Source organism: Temnothorax longispinosus, chromosome 7 (assembly GCF_030848805.1).
Source record: "Temnothorax longispinosus isolate EJ_2023e chromosome 7, Tlon_JGU_v1, whole genome shotgun sequence".
Taxonomy (NCBI): domain Eukaryota; kingdom Metazoa; phylum Arthropoda; class Insecta; order Hymenoptera; family Formicidae; genus Temnothorax; species Temnothorax longispinosus.
The window spans coordinates 22,050,922-22,073,384 of NC_092364.1; the positions used below are offsets into that span (position 1 = coordinate 22,050,922).

Consider the following 22,463-nt stretch of genomic DNA (forward strand, 5'->3'; position numbering starts at 1 on the left):
AAAATTTAAATTATAAATTAATGAAAAATATGCCATATGTAATTACAATAATAACAATGATTCTTAATTGGGATGTAAAAATCACCCCAGGTGACTATTTGTACAAAAAATGAGATGACCGTTTCCGGGAATAACAGCACATAATTGACACGATTATTATCTAGAATTAGTGTAAAGAGAGAGAAAGAAAACGGTGACACGTGGAGTTTATACGTTTTTTTCTTTTCATTCGTTACGGCATCCTGTTACAAACACTCTTCACGCTGCAGTATTTCAGTACAGAAGTAATAAAAAAGTTATAGTGTATACATATATATATCTCTATCTATATATGGGGCATTCCATGCCAAATCGACCAGTTTGACGTTTGACCCTAGTCGATTTGGCATGGAATGCCCCATATATATAATATTTATATATAAAATAGGTAAAGTAAAACGTAATATACACGTTATTGCTCGTCTCCTATGGGATTCTTCGCTCGCGTTCGCAATTCGTACATCTTTTGTATATGGTGTCCCGAAAAAGCTGATTTAGACTCACGATCATATATAACATGTCGTTCGATCAAGTCGCAGACACCGTTAAACGACAATTTCAGCAATTCGCCAAACATTGAATAACGAAGCTTTTTTTCTGTCTCAGAGAATTTCTTATGGAGCTCTTTTCTTATCTTCGATTAATCGAAAAAATAAGCTAAATCGCGAAGGCTTAACTTACATCATTGCAAAATTACAGATTTCAACGCAAGCGTTTTCGATTAAATGAGGCAAACGTTTCGTACAACTTACGGCATATTAATTAAAACAAGAGAGAATCAAACACGTTTAAAGCGCACACGTAAAACTGCGGGCGCGAAATATCCATTATAAATGGATAAGCGAGTAGCGTAAATAAAGTAAAAGTCTTTCATTATCTTACAGTCCGCGTATCGCAAGGAGGAACTTAAGTACAGGCTTTTCTCAAAAAGTTTACGATTTATCGTTACTGAATTAATAAAAGAGATAAATGCAGTTTAAATGATAATTATTATCAATTTTAGGCGGTAATAATATATTGTACAATAATTATTATTATTTAAACTGTCTCTCATCTTTTCACTTAAAAAGATTCAAATTTCCCTCAACAATATCGTACTTCAATACTTCGTTTTGTTTTATCCACACTGCCATACGTGTCTGTTCGTACAACGCATAATGAGTTACGTTAAAATCTACTAAAACAATAACAATTGCCCTCCAACTTGGAAGTTCTCAATATTGCACATTTTAGTATACATCCGCTAATCGCAACAAATCTCCTGTCAAAGTTCACGATTTGTAACTACATATATGGAGCACTTACAACATAATGATCGCCGTTTACAGCATTCTGATCACAGGTGATCCTCGCACTACATTTATTTGCGTTTAGTATCTCGAGTTTTCGTCGTGCTATATTTTATACAGATCCATGAATTGCAATATTTCATAACAACAAACCGCACATGTCGTTTTTCATCTTTGCAAATCGGATTAATCGCTGTTCAAATCTCATTGATTTGAGTGTCGCTTATGACGTTTACGAGATATGTAACTGTCTTCGTAAAGATTTGCTTCCGATCCGAAGATGAATCGAATCGTCGTCAATGGATTCGCCGAGAATTCCATGTTTTTCGCACACTTTTAACATATCATGATAAAATATGTTAAATAGATTCTGTCATTTACAATATAATTAAATAATTCCTTCCATGCCTATACCGTACAACAGGCTAAAACGCTAAATGGAAGATATACGTTTACATTCACTATTTCGGGGTGTGATTTTGTCATTAACAGCTTTATCTCTGCACAAGTGCTCGAATCGTCGAGTCCTAGTCGATTCCAAATAAAAATTAAGCTAATAATAGCGGCACGGTATTACGAATTACGGGCTTTTGATGTGGAAACATCAAGATGAAGTCGATCGAATGGAGATGCGCGCAAGAATGGACTAATCATATTTGTAAATTGGATAAACGAAATGAAAGCTGATATCTACGATCCAATATACGATTAGTTACAATAAAATAAAAATAATTTCATAATTTTTTCGCTTTTGTGTGCACGCAATATCAATTTTGTAAGATTCTTCTTAGTTAGACACTTCTTATCGCATTTTTAACGCTAATTTAAGAGTACCAATATTTATAAAAATATTGGTGCAAATCGCACGCATATTTTGTAAATCTATAGACAACAGGGTTTATACATATACATATATGTAATGGCGGTAAATTGACAGAATACTCGGATCCGCAATATCCTCGATAACATCGTTAACATACATTTTGGCGAGATGATATCGTTCGAACGGTGGCCCGATAAAAACTCGGGGGAAAGTCGTCGTCCATTATTTCATAAATGTTGTTTATCTCGTACGCGTGCTCCTTTTTACCGCACCGCGTCGCGCACCTGCGCCGTTGGCAAAATATCGCGATACAACGACGAAGTTTATCGTTTCTACGTAAAAGTCGCGACACGCGGGTGATATTCGTCTATCAGAATGAGAAACGTTGATGTCTATTAATAAGAAAGTTTATACACGCAGTTAAAAGTTCATACGCGCGAATATTCACGTCAAAAAATATACATAACATACTCGCTTTGGAGAACTTTGTTTTTTAATGCATCGAACTTTTCCTATGAGTAAACGGAGAATGCAAATTATCCGAAAAGTTTTATCAAGAGTATATAGAACGTTTCGGAAACGCTGATCTCTTTAGGCTAGTTCTATCGGCAATTATAAATATATTTCTTTAAAATTAATTTTTGAACGCCTAATATAATATCGGAGAATATTTCCTATGTGAGAATGAACAATACAATACACTGGATCTAAAAGAAATTCTAGCGTGAGCTATATTTTTACTCAAATATACTTCGGTATACACTCTCGCTTGAGTTTAACGCTTCAACAGTCGCAAAAAAAGCTGATGCGCATCGTCAACGGTGTGCAATACGTGGGCGAAACTGATGTCCAAGTCGATAATTCAAGGATTACAAATTAAAGAAGAACTGCTGGCTTCTCCACGTCGGTAGTTCCCTCTGCTCATTGCAAGATGTGAATGTACGATTGAGGATGTACGATTTTTCAAGTTTTGCAACGATAAATAATTAGTATTTTGGTATTTCAGATTATTAATTATTATATTATACTGATAAGTAACAATGCCGCGATAATTACAAAGTGAATTTATTTTCAGAATGCAGAAGTTCATAGAGACACCCACAATGAAGTATCGAAGAAGCATCATCTGTTTCTATTTATTTATTTATTATAAAGAGCATTAAAAAACGTGGTATAAAAATCTGATCATGTGTAATTTATTTTTGATAATCATGTGCCACGCTTTTTTAATAAAATCGAATCGGATGCGTGAATAAATCAACTCTCATAAAAATAATTTGAAATAATTCGACAAAATGATCGTTCGATATAATCAAAATCAAACGCTCCACGCGACTGCCTAAACGGGATACGTATTGCATTCGTATGCGATGTCAGTCTCATAATTGGCAGTGAGTATTCTCGGAATACGCTACTGAGGTCCGTCTAGAGTTTATTTTTTGTTCCGATTTATTCGAGTATTTATAATACGATTCAGATTAGGCATATTACGATAGTAAGCACACGAGGGTGACGGAATATCATCGATATATGTAATGTATCTTTTTATATGTATATATATCGCACACGAGGAGAGAAGTTCTCAAGTCTATTCCGCGGTACTATCGACGAGAATATCCGAATACGCGTATTGACCGAACTGTCCATTTGCTATACGTATCTGGATACTCGCCAGATATATATGCGACTCGGGCATCTAACGCTGAAGTTATGCAGATTTTTAGAAGGATGTATATTTTTAATCTTGTTTTTTTAATAATTAATTAAACAAGATTATCCGTATATATTTAGGAAAGTACAACAGGTAGAACATCGTGTAAAAAACCCTGCAGAAATCTCAAAGAATAAAATTTAAAAGTTTACGAAATAAGATCTGAAATAATATGAATCAAGAAAAGGTGAAATCTCGGTCGTTTTTTATTTTCTAGGCAAAACAGTGTTTTAGAGTATTATTATTATTAAAGTTTTACTAACGTTTAAAAATATCGAACAGTCACAATTGACGAGTTTATCACGCAATGGCTTATACTTTAAGATATCCAGTTCATCATTCAGATAAAAATCTTTGATCAATCTACAATCATCGTATTCCGTAAATAGGATATTTGTTTAGGATAAGAAGTTTATTGTTCGATCGCCCCATCTTTAGAAACCGTATTCTCGTTCCATTATTAATTTAATTTCACGTTCATGTCTATGTTCTCTATCAACCGAAAAGTGAATGATTACTAGCAGGTCCTAGGTTCGTCTAGTTTATCTCGTACAAAAGTACGTAAACATTCATTCCCGAGAACGAGAGCACGAAGGGGGGCGAAGAATCCCACATTACGATGGGGTCATAGTCGCTCGTATAATCCGCTCGAAAAAAAACCTGGATCACTCGCCCCGCTGTTATCCCGGACATGGAAGTATCACAAGTCCGGAGATATCCGCGCGAGAATCCGCTTCCGCGACTCGTCCGACAAATTCGCACGACGAATTTCCGTCCGTGGCGAGCGAGAAAGCGGAGGCTTAACTGCCACTTTCGTCGTCGTCGTCGGAGACTCCGCTCGTCGCAAAATTTCGCCGTCATTTCCGATCTTTGCTCAGGTCGGAAGGCAAGTCGCCGCAGCTGGACATCGCCGCCGCTGCCGCCGCCGTCGTCGTCGTCAACGTCGTCGTCGGCGACCTGGAGGTCATCCTGGAGGTCACCGGTAAGGACAATCCCGCCGCGCTCATCGCGACGCTCAGAGGTATCGTGATGAACGGCTGGTTCGATTGCGACGAGTTCGCTACCGGTGCTACTGTACCTATAAGGAAGCCGCAAAGGAAAATCAAATCAGACGCACCGTCACGGGGAGAAAGAAGCAACGACGCTACATTTCCTGCTCGATCTTTCCTTCTTTGCGGCCCCGCGATTGTTTTTTCCCACTTTCGATCCGTCCACGAACATGTCTTTGGAAAAACTGCTCGTTCTTTACTCGCGCATCGCGTAAAATCAAAGTGATCGATAAAACTGACGATACCATTTATACGATATCCCTCTTCTTTAAATTACTTTACTTCTGATTAATACAGTTTCCACGTACGCGTAATTGCAATAAACTTGGAAATTGAAACCTCGATGCAATCGCAAATAATTTTACGATTGGGTCATTATTGGCGATAATACCTAACCAGATTTTCAATATTGACTCAGTATTGGCAATCAATACACTGGGTCTAACCCAGCGTTGGATTATATAATCGGATGATAAATTGGGCCCAAAAATGGAAAATAATAATGACTCACGAACAAATTAGGAGTATTAGGTAATACATAGATTAATTTTACGTAAAAAGGGCAAAGACCTGGAATGGCCCATCACCGCACGCCGTATTGTAATACTCGTAGAAGTAAAGAATCCGATTATTTGCCAACAATGGCTCAGTATTGAATGACAAATTCTTGGTCATAAATCGACCGAGGCTTGGCTCTACTGCAACGTCTGATGGGAAGTGTTACACATGGGGCGATTTCGCGAAAAGTTAAAGTGCATCACTATGAAATTAAAAATGATTAATTACAACGAAAAACCGTAAGTATACGATGAAATTGGTGTTTGGCAAAAAGGTCGGACCGTTTAACCACATTCCTTGATTCGTCATTTACCGTTGCCATCCATCTCTCGCGCTCGCGCTCGCGTTTCCACCCCTTTATTATTCCTGCATCGTCTCGATGATAAATGCGCGCGCGCGCGAAACGCATTATTTATTTTCATGCCATCGGCTGCAACGAGCAGCTCTCGTTATGTTAATTTATTAGTCATAATCTCGCGCGTCCGGTAGGCAATTGTCAGCCGATGTTAACGCCGGTGATTCAGACGAAGCTCAGAGAGCGATTTCCGCGAGTCCGCCGTAGTCTCCGACATACATAAGAACCGATATTCCTCTCGCGAATCGTGCCCGAGTACCCTCGCCTCTCGCGCGTAAGGGCATGTCGAAATGCGTATACCGCGCGCGACATTGCGTAAACCCCCGCGACTCGCGTTCCTCTGCGGCAGCGCGAAAGAAAACCTACCTCCGTCTTGAGATATTTGCACCGGTTGCCCGTTTTGTCCTATGCCGAGCAAGACCCCTGGACTGGGCGAATAAATGACACTCTGAGGCACCTGGTACATAATCCCTGCAGAGAACGAAGGCACATTTCCTAGGAAAGCAAAGAGGAATTGAGCGTGTGAGTGGTTGTAAGCCGCCGGACGCGATCGGCGCGATATTTCCCGCGAGGAAACGCCCTGCGGGAGGTACGCACGTGCGAGCGTACACCTGACATAAAAGTCCGCGGTTTGGATATATATTTTAAAATATTTTATATATTTTATATACTCTCCCTTTCCCCCGCGAGACATCCACGAATTACGTGACGAATTTACTCCGTTTTTCTGAGCGGAGAATCTACGAGCGAAACGTACCTTATATCCGAGAATGGACGTGAGATACCAATGACGTAAAATACAGAGAGAGGCTCCGCGTATATCCCTTATTTGTATCGAAATTGTGAAATGCATCGTCCGACGTTAAAGTTAAACTTGTTTTCTCTCCCTCGGTACAGATGTATATCGTTGAGAAAAACTTAGGAATGGCGGGGCCGAGTCGAGACTTGAAACCGGACCACCCAAGTGCGAATCTGCGCTCTGATTCACCATATCTCCATGAATTATTACATTTCGTGTGTATGCGTGTTTCTTAGCGATATACGATAAACTTTCAATCATTAACAAAAGAAAATAATTAAAAAAAAAATAACAGCCGGGCGCGCGCGATCTATGAGATCGTTTATCGGGAGTAAGATTAGCAATCTTTTCAAATTGATGTAGATATTTGTGAAATATAGTGTCGTAAAGTTGTTGAAAATATAGCATATCTTAAATTTACAATCTATTGCATTCAACGTTTCCAATTAGTTATTTCATATTTAACGCTCAACAGTTTGTCAATCAAGACGCGAATAGAACTCTTGGTAACGATAAGATATAGGCGTTAGTTCGTATTAATGGCAAACATTCCTCTTTAAGCGTATTCTGTACTTGGAAATAAGTAACGTTACTTGCTAATATATTATCCCCCGAATTTTTCCTTATGTACTCATTGCAGTCAGATTACGAATCTGTTACATATAGTCTTCGCAAAACTATTATACATTAGTACTCGCTAACTCGGTACGAAAGGCGTCTGTACTTAATATTCAAAAACTCTCTCAAGAACAACTCTATGTAGAGGTATATATGTTTTTGCCTGGAAAAAACGTCTTCCCGCGTGCGCTTTCTACATATTCCAAAACCATCCAACCGAACGAACGCGCGCCTAATTAAAGGTGGCCTGGCGCGATACACATCCGTCCATTTGCCCGATAACGATGAGATCTCTCGCACGCGCCTTCGTTATACCGCCAGAGATATATTACGCATTCGTCGGCCTCTCGTATATAAAATAAGGTATATAAAATAAAAGTCGACGGGCCGGCTACCGTCGAATTCGCGTGGCCGACGCCGACGGGAGCGACGGCCGCGACCGGTCGGCCGAGTCGCGAGGGGGGTGAAGAAAAAAAAAGCGCGATCGCGACGCGGCGATCGGTTAAGCAGGACGGTAGAATGGCATCCACGCGACGCATTAGCATCGATATTTATGTGTACACCTGCGCACGCTCGCGCGCGCTCTTTGCGGAGCGCGGCGCGGCGCGGACGGAGCGGCTTTCGACCGGATCCTACTTCCCAGTTAGGCAGCACGGTTGCCGTCTAAGTTTGGTCATCGCCGTGCCGCGCGCGACTGCTTGCGTACTCCCTACACGGATAACGCCGTCATCGCTCGCACGCCTTTCGCATTTTAAACGTCCTCTCTCCCTCCACAGCCACCTCCCTCCCACCTTTTCTCACGCTTCGCTCCCTCTTTCGCCGTCTCCTCCTCCTCCTCCTGCTCCTCCGCGCACCGAGTGTGTGCGTACACACGCGTATGTTTACCCCGCCCGCGCTCGCTCACCTCCGTCCGACCGACCAGCTGTTCGCTATCAACGCGCGTTGAGGTCAAGCGCGACGCGAATGGTATCGGCGACAATTAGATGCGATTAGCATACAAACGGCGCGAAGGAGGGCGACCGCCGAGTGCCGACACGCTCGATCTCGGATCGTCCTTAATCGCGATCTTGATAATTCGAATGCGGAAACGCGTCTCTTTTTGGCGCAAAGAGAAAAGATCGGGATAACGTGCGGCATCGCGCTACGAAAAATTTACCCCACGCGCGGCCCCAGTTTACGTTTATATAAAACATAATACGTCTCGCGCGACTTCCAACATAATACGGATTTGCAAAACGCGCGTTGCATGAAAATTAGTTAAAAAATGGATTACGTGGGAGGCCTGCCTCGCCATGTGGAGCAGCGAAAGGTATATCGTGAATAATCGCGCGGCCGTGAATGACAGAAAATCGACGTAACCGCAGAACTTAATCTAAATGAACCTTGCGCAAACTCGGGCGGCTAATGATGCCCGCGCGGTGGCAAATGATACGGTATTCAAAAGTGCTCCGTTTCTCTTGCGGAGAGAACTTCTCCGCGAACCTTGTTGACTCTGCAAGTGCACGACTCAACGAGATCGAATCAAATGCGAGGGTGCCATTTTTATCCGACCTACGTTTCCTTTCCGCATATTATATTTCCGAGGACGCTATAATTTTCATCATTTTCAACAAAAATATCGCGATAGAGAAGCTGTACATTGATTCTATAGCGCTTAGTCATATAAATGAAAAAAATGCATGATTTTTCATAATTTCAATACAAACGCGTAGGAAATAACGTCCAAGATCCAAGAGAAACACACGACGGAATTAAAGCAGACTACGTATACATCCGTTTATCTTCATCGAGACTTCAACTTCCTGTGCGTGAATCCTGAACATTTCTCTTTCATACTAGATGCATTTCGTACCTGATCTTGTTCGCTCGTATATGTACAATGACAATTAAAAACAGTTCTTGCTCTCGTATTCGCGACCTTCGCGACGAATGCTATATGATACTAGCCGTATCTTAATTTTTGAGAAAGCGTACAATATTCCTCGCGTACCAAGACTCTCATTGTCAGAGGGGAGGACGAGAAGCCCAGACTTTACGAATTCTGATCCAAGCACAGCCGTCCCCCAGCGGCGATCCTACGGCGGCCGCGCGCGAGACTCACCCGAGTGATTGTTCTTGAGAGGATCCTTAGGGACGACGGGAGAGTCGCCGTCGCTGCTCTCGGCGTCGCTCTCGTTGGCGCAGACGTCGGACCTCGGCGACGCGCCCTCCTCCTGAAACCGAGAAAAGCGGCATTATCGAGGATCCGTCTCGAATCCGCGGATCGTTGTCAACGGGGCGAGGGCGGGATCGGAGCGGGTGGATCACGCGAGGGGGTACCTATTCTCGCGAGAGGGGGATCTTGGTGCGAATGACAACAAACAGCGACGCGCGAGCGAGGAAACGTGGATACGCTGCCGAACGTTACGTATATACGTATACGTACAAACGTGCGTATATACCTCTACCTATCTACCTACCTACCTACCTACCTACCAACCTACCTACCTACCTACCTACCTAGCGGACGCAGAGAGAGATGCGCGAGCATCTTGTCCGCGCTCCTTATATGGCCATCTCTCGCGGACTCCACTCGCGCGAGTGCGCGCGATGCACCCGCGAAAAAGAGGCATCCTCTTCGCGAATTCGCTCGCGACCCCTCGGGGTCGGGGGAGCGCTTCTCGCACACGAGACTTTCCCGCCCCCGACGTTTCCTCTTTGATCTCGCTTCGCGTGTGGAGAACAGAGTCAGCTCGCGCGGCGCCGACAAGCGGAAAAGTACGAGTGCATGCGAGCGCTTCTCGCCGCACGTTTCTCATTCCTTCGAGTAAATACAGTGAGATTTGGGTTTGCCATTCGGTTAAATGCTGACAACCATGATTTATTTATCTTTCTTTCATGAAAATCGGAATAGCTATGATTGACGTATTAGATGTGAGAGAAACCCTAAACAATGCACTTTACTGTTACAGTTTTACTCGCAAGTATTATAGCCGATCGATTTTTCTCTTTTGCAATAAAAGTCAAAACGCAAGACCTCTTCGCTCCTTTTCATCGTAAGAAATTAAACGCCTTTATTCTCCTCGCCTCCAACGACACTTTCAGTCACATAGCATACATATAGTTGTGTACAGATTGGACCGCAGAAAATTAATTTCCTGAATATCCTCAGTTACATTGTACGTATACTCTATTGTTAAGGATCTGTCGAGTTAAACGAGAACACACGTTTTCCGTCTTGCAATTTGCGCCGATCACCGTCCTCCGATCCAGCGATGGCTGGAATGCGCGCGTGTGCGAGTCGCATGCTCGTCGAATCGTCCGCGGGAAAGTGCGGTAGCAATTGGAAAGCTCGCAAAAGCCGTGGCGGCGACGAACGCACGCGGCCGCGGCCGCGTTCTCTCGCTTCCGCGCCGTTTCTCACACCGCTTTTCCTACCCCGCCATTTACCGCGGAACAGGCAGGAGGGTGTGTGCGTGTATGTGTAGAGAAGGCGCGACAAAAAGCAACATTCCTGACTCTTAACTCGGGCTCTATATAAGTGTCTGCCATCGCGAACATTGCCTGTATATGGCGACAACCGGGCTTTGACAAAGGTGACCGTATATGGAACTCCGCTTCCACCTTTCGTGCGTGCGTACGTGCGTACGTGCGTGAGTGCGCGGGGTCTCTCTCTCTCTTTCAGTCTCCCTCGCGGAGGCATCTCGAGGCCCCGTTCTCTATTCCTCTCTCTTTCTCTCCCTCCCTCGCTTTTGCCCTCTCTCTTCTGCCCGCTCGTGAGAGGCGATACACCTGGATGAGCGTCTTCTTCGTCTGCAACCCCGGCGAACGAACAAACGAACGAACAAATGACGGCATTCGCGGGCAAATCATAAACCGTACTTTGACCCCACGGTATCTATTGCCCTCGGGATATCAAAAACTCCATGCGCATTTCCGGTACCACTGGTACCAGGCATATCTCCGGTACGCGAGCGCCATCGGCGAATAGGGTGCACCCTCGCAGTTGAAGAAATAAACGAAGAATCACCGGAAAGGTCGGTGAAAAATTTATTACAAAAAGTATCGCGATAAATACTAATTTCTGGCAATTTGTAAATTGACTTTTTTTTTCTTTGAAAAACAAAATGGAGAACAATCTTATGGCGGGGGCATTCGGTACGTCGAAGAAGACTGAGGATCTTCGTAAGCTGCATGTCGTATATGCCATTTTGATGACGTGCGTTTCTTACCCTTTAACTTCTACTTCCGCTTCCTTTAAGCGGGCATCGGGCGCTCGTTGTTGAACTTTATTTTCGAAAATCGTATACAAACGGAACAGTTGGATAAAGATAAGAGAACGTCACGTCGATTAACGTAAAATGAAATCATGGAGACATTCAGGCGCATCATTATTTTGTATTTTGAGATACAATATTTCGTAATCTGCATTAATTGTTACTTACTATTAACGCTCGTCTCTATGTGCTATAGAAAAAAACGTGCGATAAAAATTACCTGCATCCATTGCGTAATGCGATGTAACGCGTCTGCTATTCACAGTATTTCGACGGCTTTCTTTAAATGATTTCGATTCTTCTTGACATTTTATTTCAATCGCCACGCGAATGTCATCGACATGTTTCGCTAATCGAAATCATGTTAGGCGATCAAAGATCGACGCTTGTCTATGTTCGTGCACATGTATTGTTATTGTTAGTTAATTGGTAAAAAAAAAATACATTAAGCGATGGCCGAATGCCTCTGTTAAAAATATATCGAGTATATTATTTCGATTGAAACGCAAACCTACCTTGCCTACTTTGCGCTTTCGTCCGCGCGCGCGCGTCTTTCATCTTCGAGCATCAAATGACATTATTTTCCAGAATATGCAATAATATAATTGGACTCTCGATATAACTTACATAGTGATTCTAACGCAACGTTAGAAATAAAGGAATCCCTAACACACCGCGGAATGTTTCTGGACCTCTAAATATATCCCGAACCAGATTGTCAAAAATAGGCATATGTCGGGCCCGTGGCCGAAACGCGAAATATAAGATTGTAACATCTCCGTTTACCAATGCTCGTGCTTCAGAATCTTTTACCGCGAGAAGGATTCAACGAAGCGTTTCGACAAACATCGGAACAAGTTTATACCGATTTAACGAACACATCTGCCGAATTATTTTACGATAATGACAGCATTTTCAACGAATTATCAATAATTATCTAAAAGTTTTACATATTATTATCCGAAAGATTTACGTATATATCGTGAAAAATATTTTTCTACACTTTTTTATATATTTTTGTGAGAACTTTAATATATTTCCACTCAAATTTTGTTACTAGAAAGTCGAAAGCATATACCTATTATCCCGCGTAAGATAGAAATTTTTTCACAGCTATTTTAATGCAAAGATTATTTAAGTTAATACAATTTGTTCAGAAAACTATAAATTTTGAGAGATACCTACCTGGTTCGCGAGAGCAAAACTTGACATCATGCGCAATGAGAATCTATCAGTAGAAAATCAAGTCACTTGATCGCAGGGACTATATTGTTAAAGACAAAGGTGAAATTTGTGTGTGTGCGTGTGTCTTCATAGGTCTTCATAAAAATATATAAATATTATCACAGTATTTTTTACAGTTACTATGCTATGTACAAAAATGCCAAAATACAAACTAATAATGTGAAAAAGCCGCATTATTCGCAGATTATATCGTCAAAAACATAATCAATATTATTATTAATATTATTATTATTTGTACTCTCTGCATGTCGAGACGCGCGATAGATTACAATTTCTACATGTCTATTTGAGGCCTAAAAAGGCCCTCGCTCTCGGCCTCGCTTCTCTTTCTACCTTTGTCTTCTCTTCAGTTCTCTTTTTCACGATATAATACAGAATATCAGCAAACAATACATACACACGTACGCATGCACAATATCGACGAACGGATCGATACGGGATATGGAGAGATTGGAGAGGGGGCTGGATTAAATTAAAAGGTGTAATCTAAATACTAGCTACTTATTCTGCGAGAAAAGACAATCCAAATAACTACACATGCCAGTACACAACACATTACACAGCAAACAATAAAAGAAAGAAACAATGGACGATACACAACGATGCTCAATAAAAAAAAGGGATGCGTAACAGTATTAAGCGTGCACCGCCGAATTCGCACCCACACCACACCGATTCGGTGAATCAAATATCATCGTAGAACAATTTCTTCTAATAGGGATCTTTGCTCCTCGATAAGATCAACGGAGATAAGTAAGTGCATCCAATCTCTCTCGCAAAGAGAGAAAGAAAAGAGTATTTTCTGCAACGCTTATAAAATACACGATACCAATAAGAGTACCGATGCCAACATCACGACCAATGTCAGCTTACAATAACGGTATGCGTACACTGCTGCACTTTTGTTTCTAATAAATAAAATATATTGATCGCCTCAATAAATAATACGATTTAATTTAAATTAAAAAAAAAGTAAAAAAAAAAGAACAAAAGACAAAGAGAAAACTGAGAGAGCTGTTGGATGAACGAGTGCTAAACAAAGTACTCGATGTTTCATTAGCCAGATAGCAAAACGCCTGTCATGTTTACGAAATATGTCCGCAAACTCGTGTTTGACGTGAGTGTTGCGCAAATAACATGTAAAACTGCATCCGCAAATGCTCAGTAACAATATTGAATTTGTTTCAAACAACGGTTTATTCAATGTCTGTTACATTTTTGCAGCAACTGTTTATCCCCAAAGACTCCATTGATGTACAGTTTATATAATATTGATGGAAACAATTTACATATGTTGCTGCAAAAGCACCATAAGTATGAATCCTAGGCGAAGCTACGATTCATGTTTACGCAATGTTCGTAGCAACTACATAAATTGTCTTCAACACGTTTGCATGATTTTTCATACTCACGTTTCGCTATCTGAGTAATTTTTCACCGAGTAATTGATCACACGACGCTACGCTACGTACCTATAATCTACGATATAATTAATTAATTAATTAATCCATTAAGTGATCCATTCTTTTCCTCGCAATGTCTTTCTATTGCACGGTGACTCTCGTCGATGCATACTACTGTATTTCATCTACGCCGAGGGGTTTGGACTTGGCCTAACCACAGAGATTCACCCGTAGGGAGACCGATATTGACCGATACTCGTCCCATCGAATCTTACAATCCGCTCGTGATCTCGGAGATCATCGATCGTGGACGAGCCATCCGTGATTCGCTCCTGGGAACGCTGACAGGGGACTTGCGTTCGTTCGTTAGGCAAAATCGTCTCAAGCGGAAACCACTCTCTATTTTTCATATTTCGACGATACAACGCGCTTCCGCCCTTCCACCCCTTTCGCGCGCGGGAGCGCAAAATTCGAAGCACGCAATATTTGATCGAGATTCACCGATATACATACATATATAGGTATGCATATAACGTATGGATATATATAAAATATATTTAAGTAAAAACGTGTCGAGAGATTGGACTAGATTTGCGCGCGCGTCATCAGTCGTAGTCATGTACGACCAAACGAAGAATACTCGATCGCAAGGGAAGCCTACAATCCTCCTTTCGCGCGTCCGCCGCGTATATAATTCAATAAATACCATACGTGACTCTACGGCACGCTCGCCGGCGCGATTCAACGTCTAGCGGGAAATTACGTCAGTGGTACATGCGATATCCGAAGAGAAAATTATTTCGGTATCTAAAAACCGCGCGCGGCTTCGCGTCGGTGTATGCTAAAATAGTTGTACGCCGTATATTTCACGGGAGAGCCGAGTTAATTGTGAAAAATAAACGAAACACACGCATCAAAAGTTTGCGATATTGAGACATATTTAAAAAATGTCAAATATGTAATACGCAATTTGAACGGTGATTTACTTCATTTTTGGAGCCATTTGGCTGATAACATTCGTTAAATTGAACCTTTTTAATCATCAATCTTTGATAAAAAAAAAAAAGATTTCTGAACGCGCGCCGCATGACGTTTCATAAATAATTGCGCGATAATTGTCGCGATAACCGTTGCTCTTTGTACGTGACATAACATACACAAATTTATGACAAACATTATTACTCGCGTCGTTCTATCAAACCGAACCCACCCACGGTGAGCATAACGAGACGCGAGAGATAAGTCTCCTCTCTCTCTTCGGAATACATTCGGACTCACGGACTCGCGATACAACGACGCGTCTCACAGCAACGTCGGTATCGCGTTAATACTCGCGACGCGATCTCTTCGATTGCACCGATTTTTCAACGTCTTAAAAGTTAAAACGTGAAATGCGGCGGAAACGGGGGACGGAGCGCGAAGGGCCGACGAGCGGCGAGCGCGTACTACCGTTGGGGGTGCGAGTGCGACATATGGGGATGATAGGCGGCGTGATGGGGCGGCAGGGGCGAGGGACATGATTGCTGGTATGGGCCTCCGGCGAGCATCGGGCCCGGGCTCGAGCACGGGACGAGGTGCGAGGTCGGCGATGCGGCGGCGGCTGCCGCCGCCGCGTGTGCATGCGCTATGAGGTGCGCGTGCTGCGCGTGCGAGGGTGGCGCGTGCTGCGAGCCCGGCGGCGGCGGTGGCGGCGGCTGCGGATGGGCCCCCGCGGTCGGGCCGCCCGCTGGCCCGCTACCGGGCCCGGCACCAGGATAGCCGGCGTGCAGCGAGCCACCGTGCGGCGAGCCGTACACCAGTTGCCTTACTTTCTGCTCGTCGTCGGCGATGTTGTACGTCAGCTCGGTCTCCTCGAAGCCGGTCGCCGACATCCTCTGGTCGCCCGACGAGCCCGACGGCGGTGGGTCCGGACTGTTGAGACACGTCTGGATCAGCGCCTTCCCGGCGTCACTCGTGATCATCGGTTGTAGCTTGCGCGTCGCGAACGTGTACACGTGCCCGGTCTCGCTCGCCACCAGTAACATCACCTGCGTCCCGGTCAACGTCGACAGCTCGTACGCCTGCAAATGTGTCAAATCGACAGCTCGTTAATTCTCCGAGGAAACGGATTTACTTGTTTCATACTCACACTCACGCACACATATCACATATATCCAGACATTTTACATATAGTATTGTTACTTATTCGTATAACCAGTTTAGTCAGTTTCTCCTTTTTGAGCTTTTTGCATAATAGACTGGAAAAAAGCACAAATGTATTTATTTTACAAACATATTTATTGCGAATACGATCTGTTATTTTGCTGCGTGAGATATTCTTTTTGCGTAACGTGTTTTACGATAAACTGTTGCAACGTTTCACACTGATGCTCGACTCATAAAATAACAGAATATGTGTGCCTCATTCGGTAAATAGAAGATTAAACATCAATGGGGGAGCTATATAATATCAACGTAACACATTGAATACTAACGTGAAAAATAACTTTCAAATTAAAAGAAACGATATAAACACGGACAACAAAAATCATGTCGTAGGTCATTTAGATGATATCGCACTATAAGATAAATTTTTTTTAAGTAGCGACTATACGACACGTTTCTCGTATATGAAGCATTTATGTTTACATAAGTTAATATTTATAAATGTTTATAAGAATAAAATCGGCCAGTTGTTTTTAAATACAGTTCCTAATGTACGACGAAAAGGGGAACAGCGTTACTAATTTTATATCGTTTCTGAGCAGTTGAGTAGAATAGACGAGAATCTTCTGATATCTTTATATTAGCACGTCTCATCACGAAGACTGTGATCAGTGTCATAATTAAAATTTAAGAACGTGACGAGTAGATCGCGATGTGACAGGTCTTATCTCAAGCAAATGCGCATATCTGTATTTACGTGTATGTATGTAGCAATAATGTGTCTTTCGCACATTATATACTTTTGAAACGTTTTGCGAAACATGCAAAAATTGAAATTAAAATTTCTTTGCTGAGAAGTCGAGTTAAAATTTTTTTTATTAAAACGCAACCTAGATCATTCGTAAAATAATTGAAAATGTATATGAACGTTTCGACACGGATACCTAAAATCTAAAAGTTAAAGATAAAATAGTATATAGTCAGTCAGAGAGAGATAGTCATCGTGTTTAATACGTTTATTTACGAACGTTCTTTGTAAATACAATTTCAATGGCATATCTTTAATCGAACATGAAATTAATTTCTTTCCGAAGCGATACGAATCGTTTTAATTCGAAACTCTTGCCAAAATGATATAATTTTACTTATCTTGGAGTTTCTCTTGATATTACTCCGACGTTCTAAGTTATGAAACTCTTTACTTTAACTCTTCATTACTAGTAAAATTGTATCTTTAATATATATTTTTTCAATAATTATAACTTATTAGCGATATTTTTTCAAGCATTTGTTAAAATAATTTGTGTTATTAATAAAGCAATGATATATATATATGATTTAAACACATTATGATTGTTTACAAATAACGTCGTAAAAATATTTGCAGATTATAAATATAAGAATATTGTAGAATTCCAAATTATTACTTTGCTCTTAAAACAAATGTCTTTTACACTCAAGAAAGAGGTACTTGTTTAAAATAGTAAAGAACATAAACCTTAGCAATAAGAATAAAGTGATAAACTGAAAGACGAGAAAAAAAAGAGAACGCAGTTCAGAATTAACAAAGTTAACAGTCAGAATTAACACTTTCTGTAAAATTTTATTTAAATCTATTCAGCTCGAAAAATATATTACAAAAAAGAGGGAAAAAAAGATATCGAAAAAGTATTCTTTATTAAGAAACAATCCAACCTTTTATGTTTATTTCTAAATCGTTTAGATACCTTTACGCGATTGTTGTCTAAAATGCTTAGCGATAAATTTTAATAACAATGTATTTTGATCGTCGTTCGAATTCTGACAAACAAATCCTATTGATCACGACAGTTGTAAAAAATGTTTAAGCACTTGTTAACTTAAGCAAGAAAACAGAAGTTATCTTCGTTAACTGTACGCATATCGATTTTAACAACGATCAATGCTAGACTGTAGCTGAATTAAATACGTTTAATTTTAAACAGCAAAATATTAACGAAGGAAAATTGTATTAACAAGAAAAGTGCGTGACAATAATCGACCAAGATAAAAACAAGAAAGATTGCTCTAATAATTATTTACAAATTTGCGCGACAATTTTCGGACCGATCGATACCTTTCGTTTCCGCTCGCGAGATCTCGCAAAGGCATCGACGGAAAATCATCTTTTCGAATAATGCGTGAAAATTTCTATTTACTTCCGACTGTCAAAATTCATGACAGAGTACTTTAATGTTCATTTATAACATTGCAGAATTAATAATCCGATGTTTATCGGATTCATCGGATACTACCGATATTTATCGGTAAAAACAGCAATATGCAGCGATGAACGCGCGTTACGCCGACGGATTAAAGGCGCGACTTGGTTGATTCTCGATTGCATTCTCCTCTCTTTTTCGGGTCCCTAATAAAAAAAAAAAGATCAAGGAGTCGGAAGGGATTCGCGCTTCCCACTTGGATTACAGTCCCCGGGCCAGAGACGTACAAAAAGTTAATCGGAGCAAACGCTAACCGCTAGCTCGCGAGTGCGAGCGACCGGCGCGGCAGACCGGCCCCCTTTTAGCAGGCGCGTAATAGCCGCGGAAGAGCGCTGTCACTCGTAAATCGCGCACGCGCGCACACCCGCTGGAGCCGTCGCGCGTCGCGCAGCATCCCGTATCCCGTATCCCGTCGCTGTCGTCGCGGACGTCGCGACAATCGGAGAGAAAACGCGCGAGAGGAGCGTCGCACGTTGACGCGTCGGATATACTATTTTCACCAGAGTTTTAACGCGCGCACGCGCACATGCACTTTCTTTTTTTCCTCTTTCTCTCGCGGAGCACTTGAAGTTACACGAGACTTGTAAGACGCGAGAGAGAGAGGTACATACGCGACGCCCACGCGGCCCACGTTCCACGAGCGCGGTGATATCGCGCTTGTAGAGAGCGGTCTCAGCGGGAGAAGCCGGTAACCGCGTGCCGTGTGCGTTAGATCGTTAGCCGAGGTTATACAAACCATACAAACCTTCTTCATGATGCCGGTCTTTCTCTTGGAGAAGGTGGTGTACCTCCTGAGCTTATTGTCGATGTACTCCATCTTAATCTTAACCCGGCCCTTGGTCTTCTTGCCGTTCGAGGGGGGTGACTTCTTGGGCTGGCCCAGGTTGGTGAAAGACTCGTCGAGGTTGTCGGGCACGCAGTCGCCGGGCATGCCCTGCGAGAGGGACTGCTGGCGCGGATTATTACCGTCGTCGCCGTAGCAGACGTCGGAGGTGGAGCGCTTGATGCCCCGCTGGACGGGACCGACGCCCGGCGTCGCGGCGCCGACGTTCGACATCATGGTGGCGCCGCCGCCGCCGCCGCCGCGGCCCAACTGGGAAGCCGCCGCCGCTGCCGCCGCCGCCGCCGCGAGCTGGGAGGTGGACGGTCGGCCGTAGATTTCCGTGCCAGCATCGCTCCCGATCATCCCCATGCTGTAGCCGAGGCTCGCGTACCGACCGTCTCTTCCGCCGCTAGGGTTGTCCATCGCGGCGTCGACGCGCACATCTAATCCCTTCCCCACGACGCGGACGGCGCGGGCGGCGCGTCTTCGCGACGGAATCGCGTGCGGAACTCGGCGCAGGGTCCACCACGTGATCGATCATCTAGAGGAACACGGGACAACAACGCGCACCGCACGAGCGCTCCCCGCGAACTGAATGCGCCGCGCCGGAGCCGCGAGAAGCGGAGTATCGTAACTTGACCTACGTGCCTAACCGCGACGACGGCAGCGGCGGCGGCGGCGCGCGGCGGCACGGCGATGCCTCCGCGTGTCGCGCGGCGCTGCGCGGCCCCCCACCGCCGTGCGACCAAGCGACCGCGCGACCACGCCGCGAAAAACTAGTCCGCCGTAACCGCGTGGCCGCGACCGCGCGAGGATCCGCGCCGAAACCGACGTCGAAAAATCGCCCGTGCTCCGCACCGTCCGGTCCGCGCGGCGGAACGCCCGCGCGCGGTTCCGCTCGCGAGATATTCGGCCGCGAGTGCGGCCGCGCAGTGGTACACCGCGCATCGAGAGGGCGTCCCCGGCTGCCATATTTAGAAGTAGACGTTACCATATTAGGGAAAGTTTGCCAAATATGGTGAACAGAGGTGGTCCTTCCTTTTCGAATGATCGCTTGGCGCGCCGCTACGAAACACCAATCCAACTGACAGTAGCGCTTCCTGCACGCCTTTCCGGACCCCCCTTGGCCGCGGGCCGACTCCCGATCCCGAGTCGAGTCGCATTTCCGCGCTGTACTCTATACCGATACGAGTATATACAGTATACGTGACCGCAAATCGCCGACGGCCGTGTATAGCTCGTATACGGAATGTAAACGCGCTTCCGAGTTTATTGTCCCGCGTCCTGCCCGCTACGTGCGAATTTTCGGCACATTAATCAGAGAAGGGGGAGAGGGCCGAGGGGGTGGAACGTGGAACGCGTGCCTTCAGGCACGGTCTCGTTCTCTTAATGAGACGTTAACGACGTTCCGCTGTCACGCAACTCGCGATCGAACATTCGATACGTTTCGCAATTGACTCGAGATCTACGAGATTGTCTCGCGTAATGATGATTTGTATCGCGCATGGAATTTCTAAGTCATATTAAACGTTTTGCAGCTCGTAGGTCGAAATCGTAATCGATTATTTTCCCGTAAAAGTATTACACTGAAATTGTTACTCCTATTTATACGACGGAACACGTCTCGAAATAAGTGGCCTAACTACTTAAATCGTCCCAGCGTTAAATTTCATCCATTTCGATCCTCAAACTTGGAAGATATACACGTAAAATTCCTCAGACACACATTAATTACATAAGATAACATATACATTTCGGTTTGCAAATAATTTATTAAATAACATCTCTGTAAAAAAAACTTATTACTATTTTTAACGTATATCACGAAATGACGATCGCTCTGGTGGCACCTTCGATAACGTCTCTTGCTAAAACGTTTTACCGCACCCTGAAAACGTTTTTTTTTTCTAGAATTCATAAAAATTTAAGATTGTTCCCCGGACGATATCGTGCGAGCGTGAGACATGAGCGTGTCGTGAATCTCGCGAGCGTACGCAACCTGCGCGCGTACCGTCATCAGAAACTGCGGGTAGGATAACGCCGCTCCCTCCTGCGTGCTCACCGTGTCGGTGCGAGTCGTTATAACGGACATTGGTAGGTACCGGACCGAACTGGAGTTCTGGGACAGACACTCCACGGAGGTCTTGAGGTGTAACTCTATTTGATCGCAAATGGAGTAGAACTCCTCCATGTTCTTGTTGAATCGATGATCCGGCTGCTCTATACCCTTCATAGTCCCTACGTCGACCAGGCTATTTTGAATCAACGTCTGCGCCGCGGTTTTGAGAGCTATGGCCAACGACTCTCTCAATGATCCAACCAGAGATTTTACTTTGGAGATATTATCGAGCTTGTCCTGCGTCTGCTGCTGTTGCTGTTGTTGTTGCTGCTGCTGTTGTTGCTGTTGCTGCTGAACCTGTTGCTGCTGCGTCTGTTGCGCCTGCTGTTGATTCTGGGGCAATTGAGGATTTACCGGCTGTCCCATTTGTCCCACCCCCATAGCCCCCGGTTGTTGGATCGGCGGAATGTTCATCTTGATCCTATCATGTTTGATTTGTCACGTTCAATATATGCTTAATCGACGTGCAACAAAAATCACAAAATCTAATAAGAGAAATGCAAGTATTCTCTGGAAGTATTTCCTCAAAAGCAATCAAGAGTTTATCCTTTAACCAGTAGCAACAAAATTATATCAACTATTTTCAACAATTTATTACATAAGTATAATAATTGGTATGAAATATTTACATTCAATATTTTTACGTGTATACGTTACTTCTTTCAAACACTTGGGCAAGTCATGCCTTTTAGCAATACGATTTTCATTTACTAGTTAACGTAATAATCGATTTGAAAGTTCATTTTATCAATTTAAAAGTACACCTTCGCACTTCTTACCGATTTCTATTAAATTAGTCGATCAAATCGGAGATCCTCGACGGCAGTCAGCGCGAGGGTATCGTAGGTTAGGTTAGGCAAACTTTCATGATCGTCGAACGTCGAAACTGGCGTTTCGGAACTCGGAGTTCGGAGCAGTCGGCGGGCTGCGCGCGCTGTGAATAAATCGGTGTATTCGCTAACCGCTGTGAATCGCGCCTTAACGTCCGGCG

At 43.5% G+C, this 22,463-nt stretch overlaps 2 protein-coding genes across 3 annotated transcripts; both read right to left on the minus strand.

Annotated features, from left to right (window-relative positions):
- Positions 1-201: 201 nt before the first annotated feature.
- Bs (serum response factor blistered) lies at positions 202-20,672 on the minus strand. 2 transcript variants are annotated; one of them, XM_071783646.1, is made up of 5 exons: positions 19,276-20,666; positions 15,954-16,205; positions 9,343-9,454; positions 6,191-6,319; positions 202-4,940 (listed from the first exon to the last, which is right to left on the minus strand). In XM_071783646.1, the coding sequence occupies exons 1-5, from the start codon at positions 19,774-19,776 to the stop codon at positions 4,720-4,722; spliced, it is 1,215 nt and encodes a 404-aa protein (XP_071639747.1). In that variant the 5' UTR covers positions 19,777-20,666; the 3' UTR covers positions 202-4,719. The 2 variants fall into 2 exon arrangements, with proteins under 2 accessions (XP_071639747.1, XP_071639748.1); XM_071783647.1 differs by lacking the exon at positions 6,191-6,319 and having other exon boundaries at positions 19,276-20,672.
- A 433-nt stretch (positions 20,673-21,105) lies between these two features.
- Positions 21,106-22,399, minus strand: LOC139816259 (mediator of RNA polymerase II transcription subunit 29-like). Its single transcript, XM_071783669.1, has 2 exons — positions 22,252-22,399; positions 21,106-21,893 (listed from the first exon to the last, which is right to left on the minus strand). The coding sequence occupies exon 2, from the start codon at positions 21,884-21,886 to the stop codon at positions 21,278-21,280; it is 609 nt and encodes a 202-aa protein (XP_071639770.1). The 5' UTR covers positions 21,887-21,893; positions 22,252-22,399; the 3' UTR covers positions 21,106-21,277.
- Between the last annotated feature and the right edge of the window lie 64 nt (positions 22,400-22,463).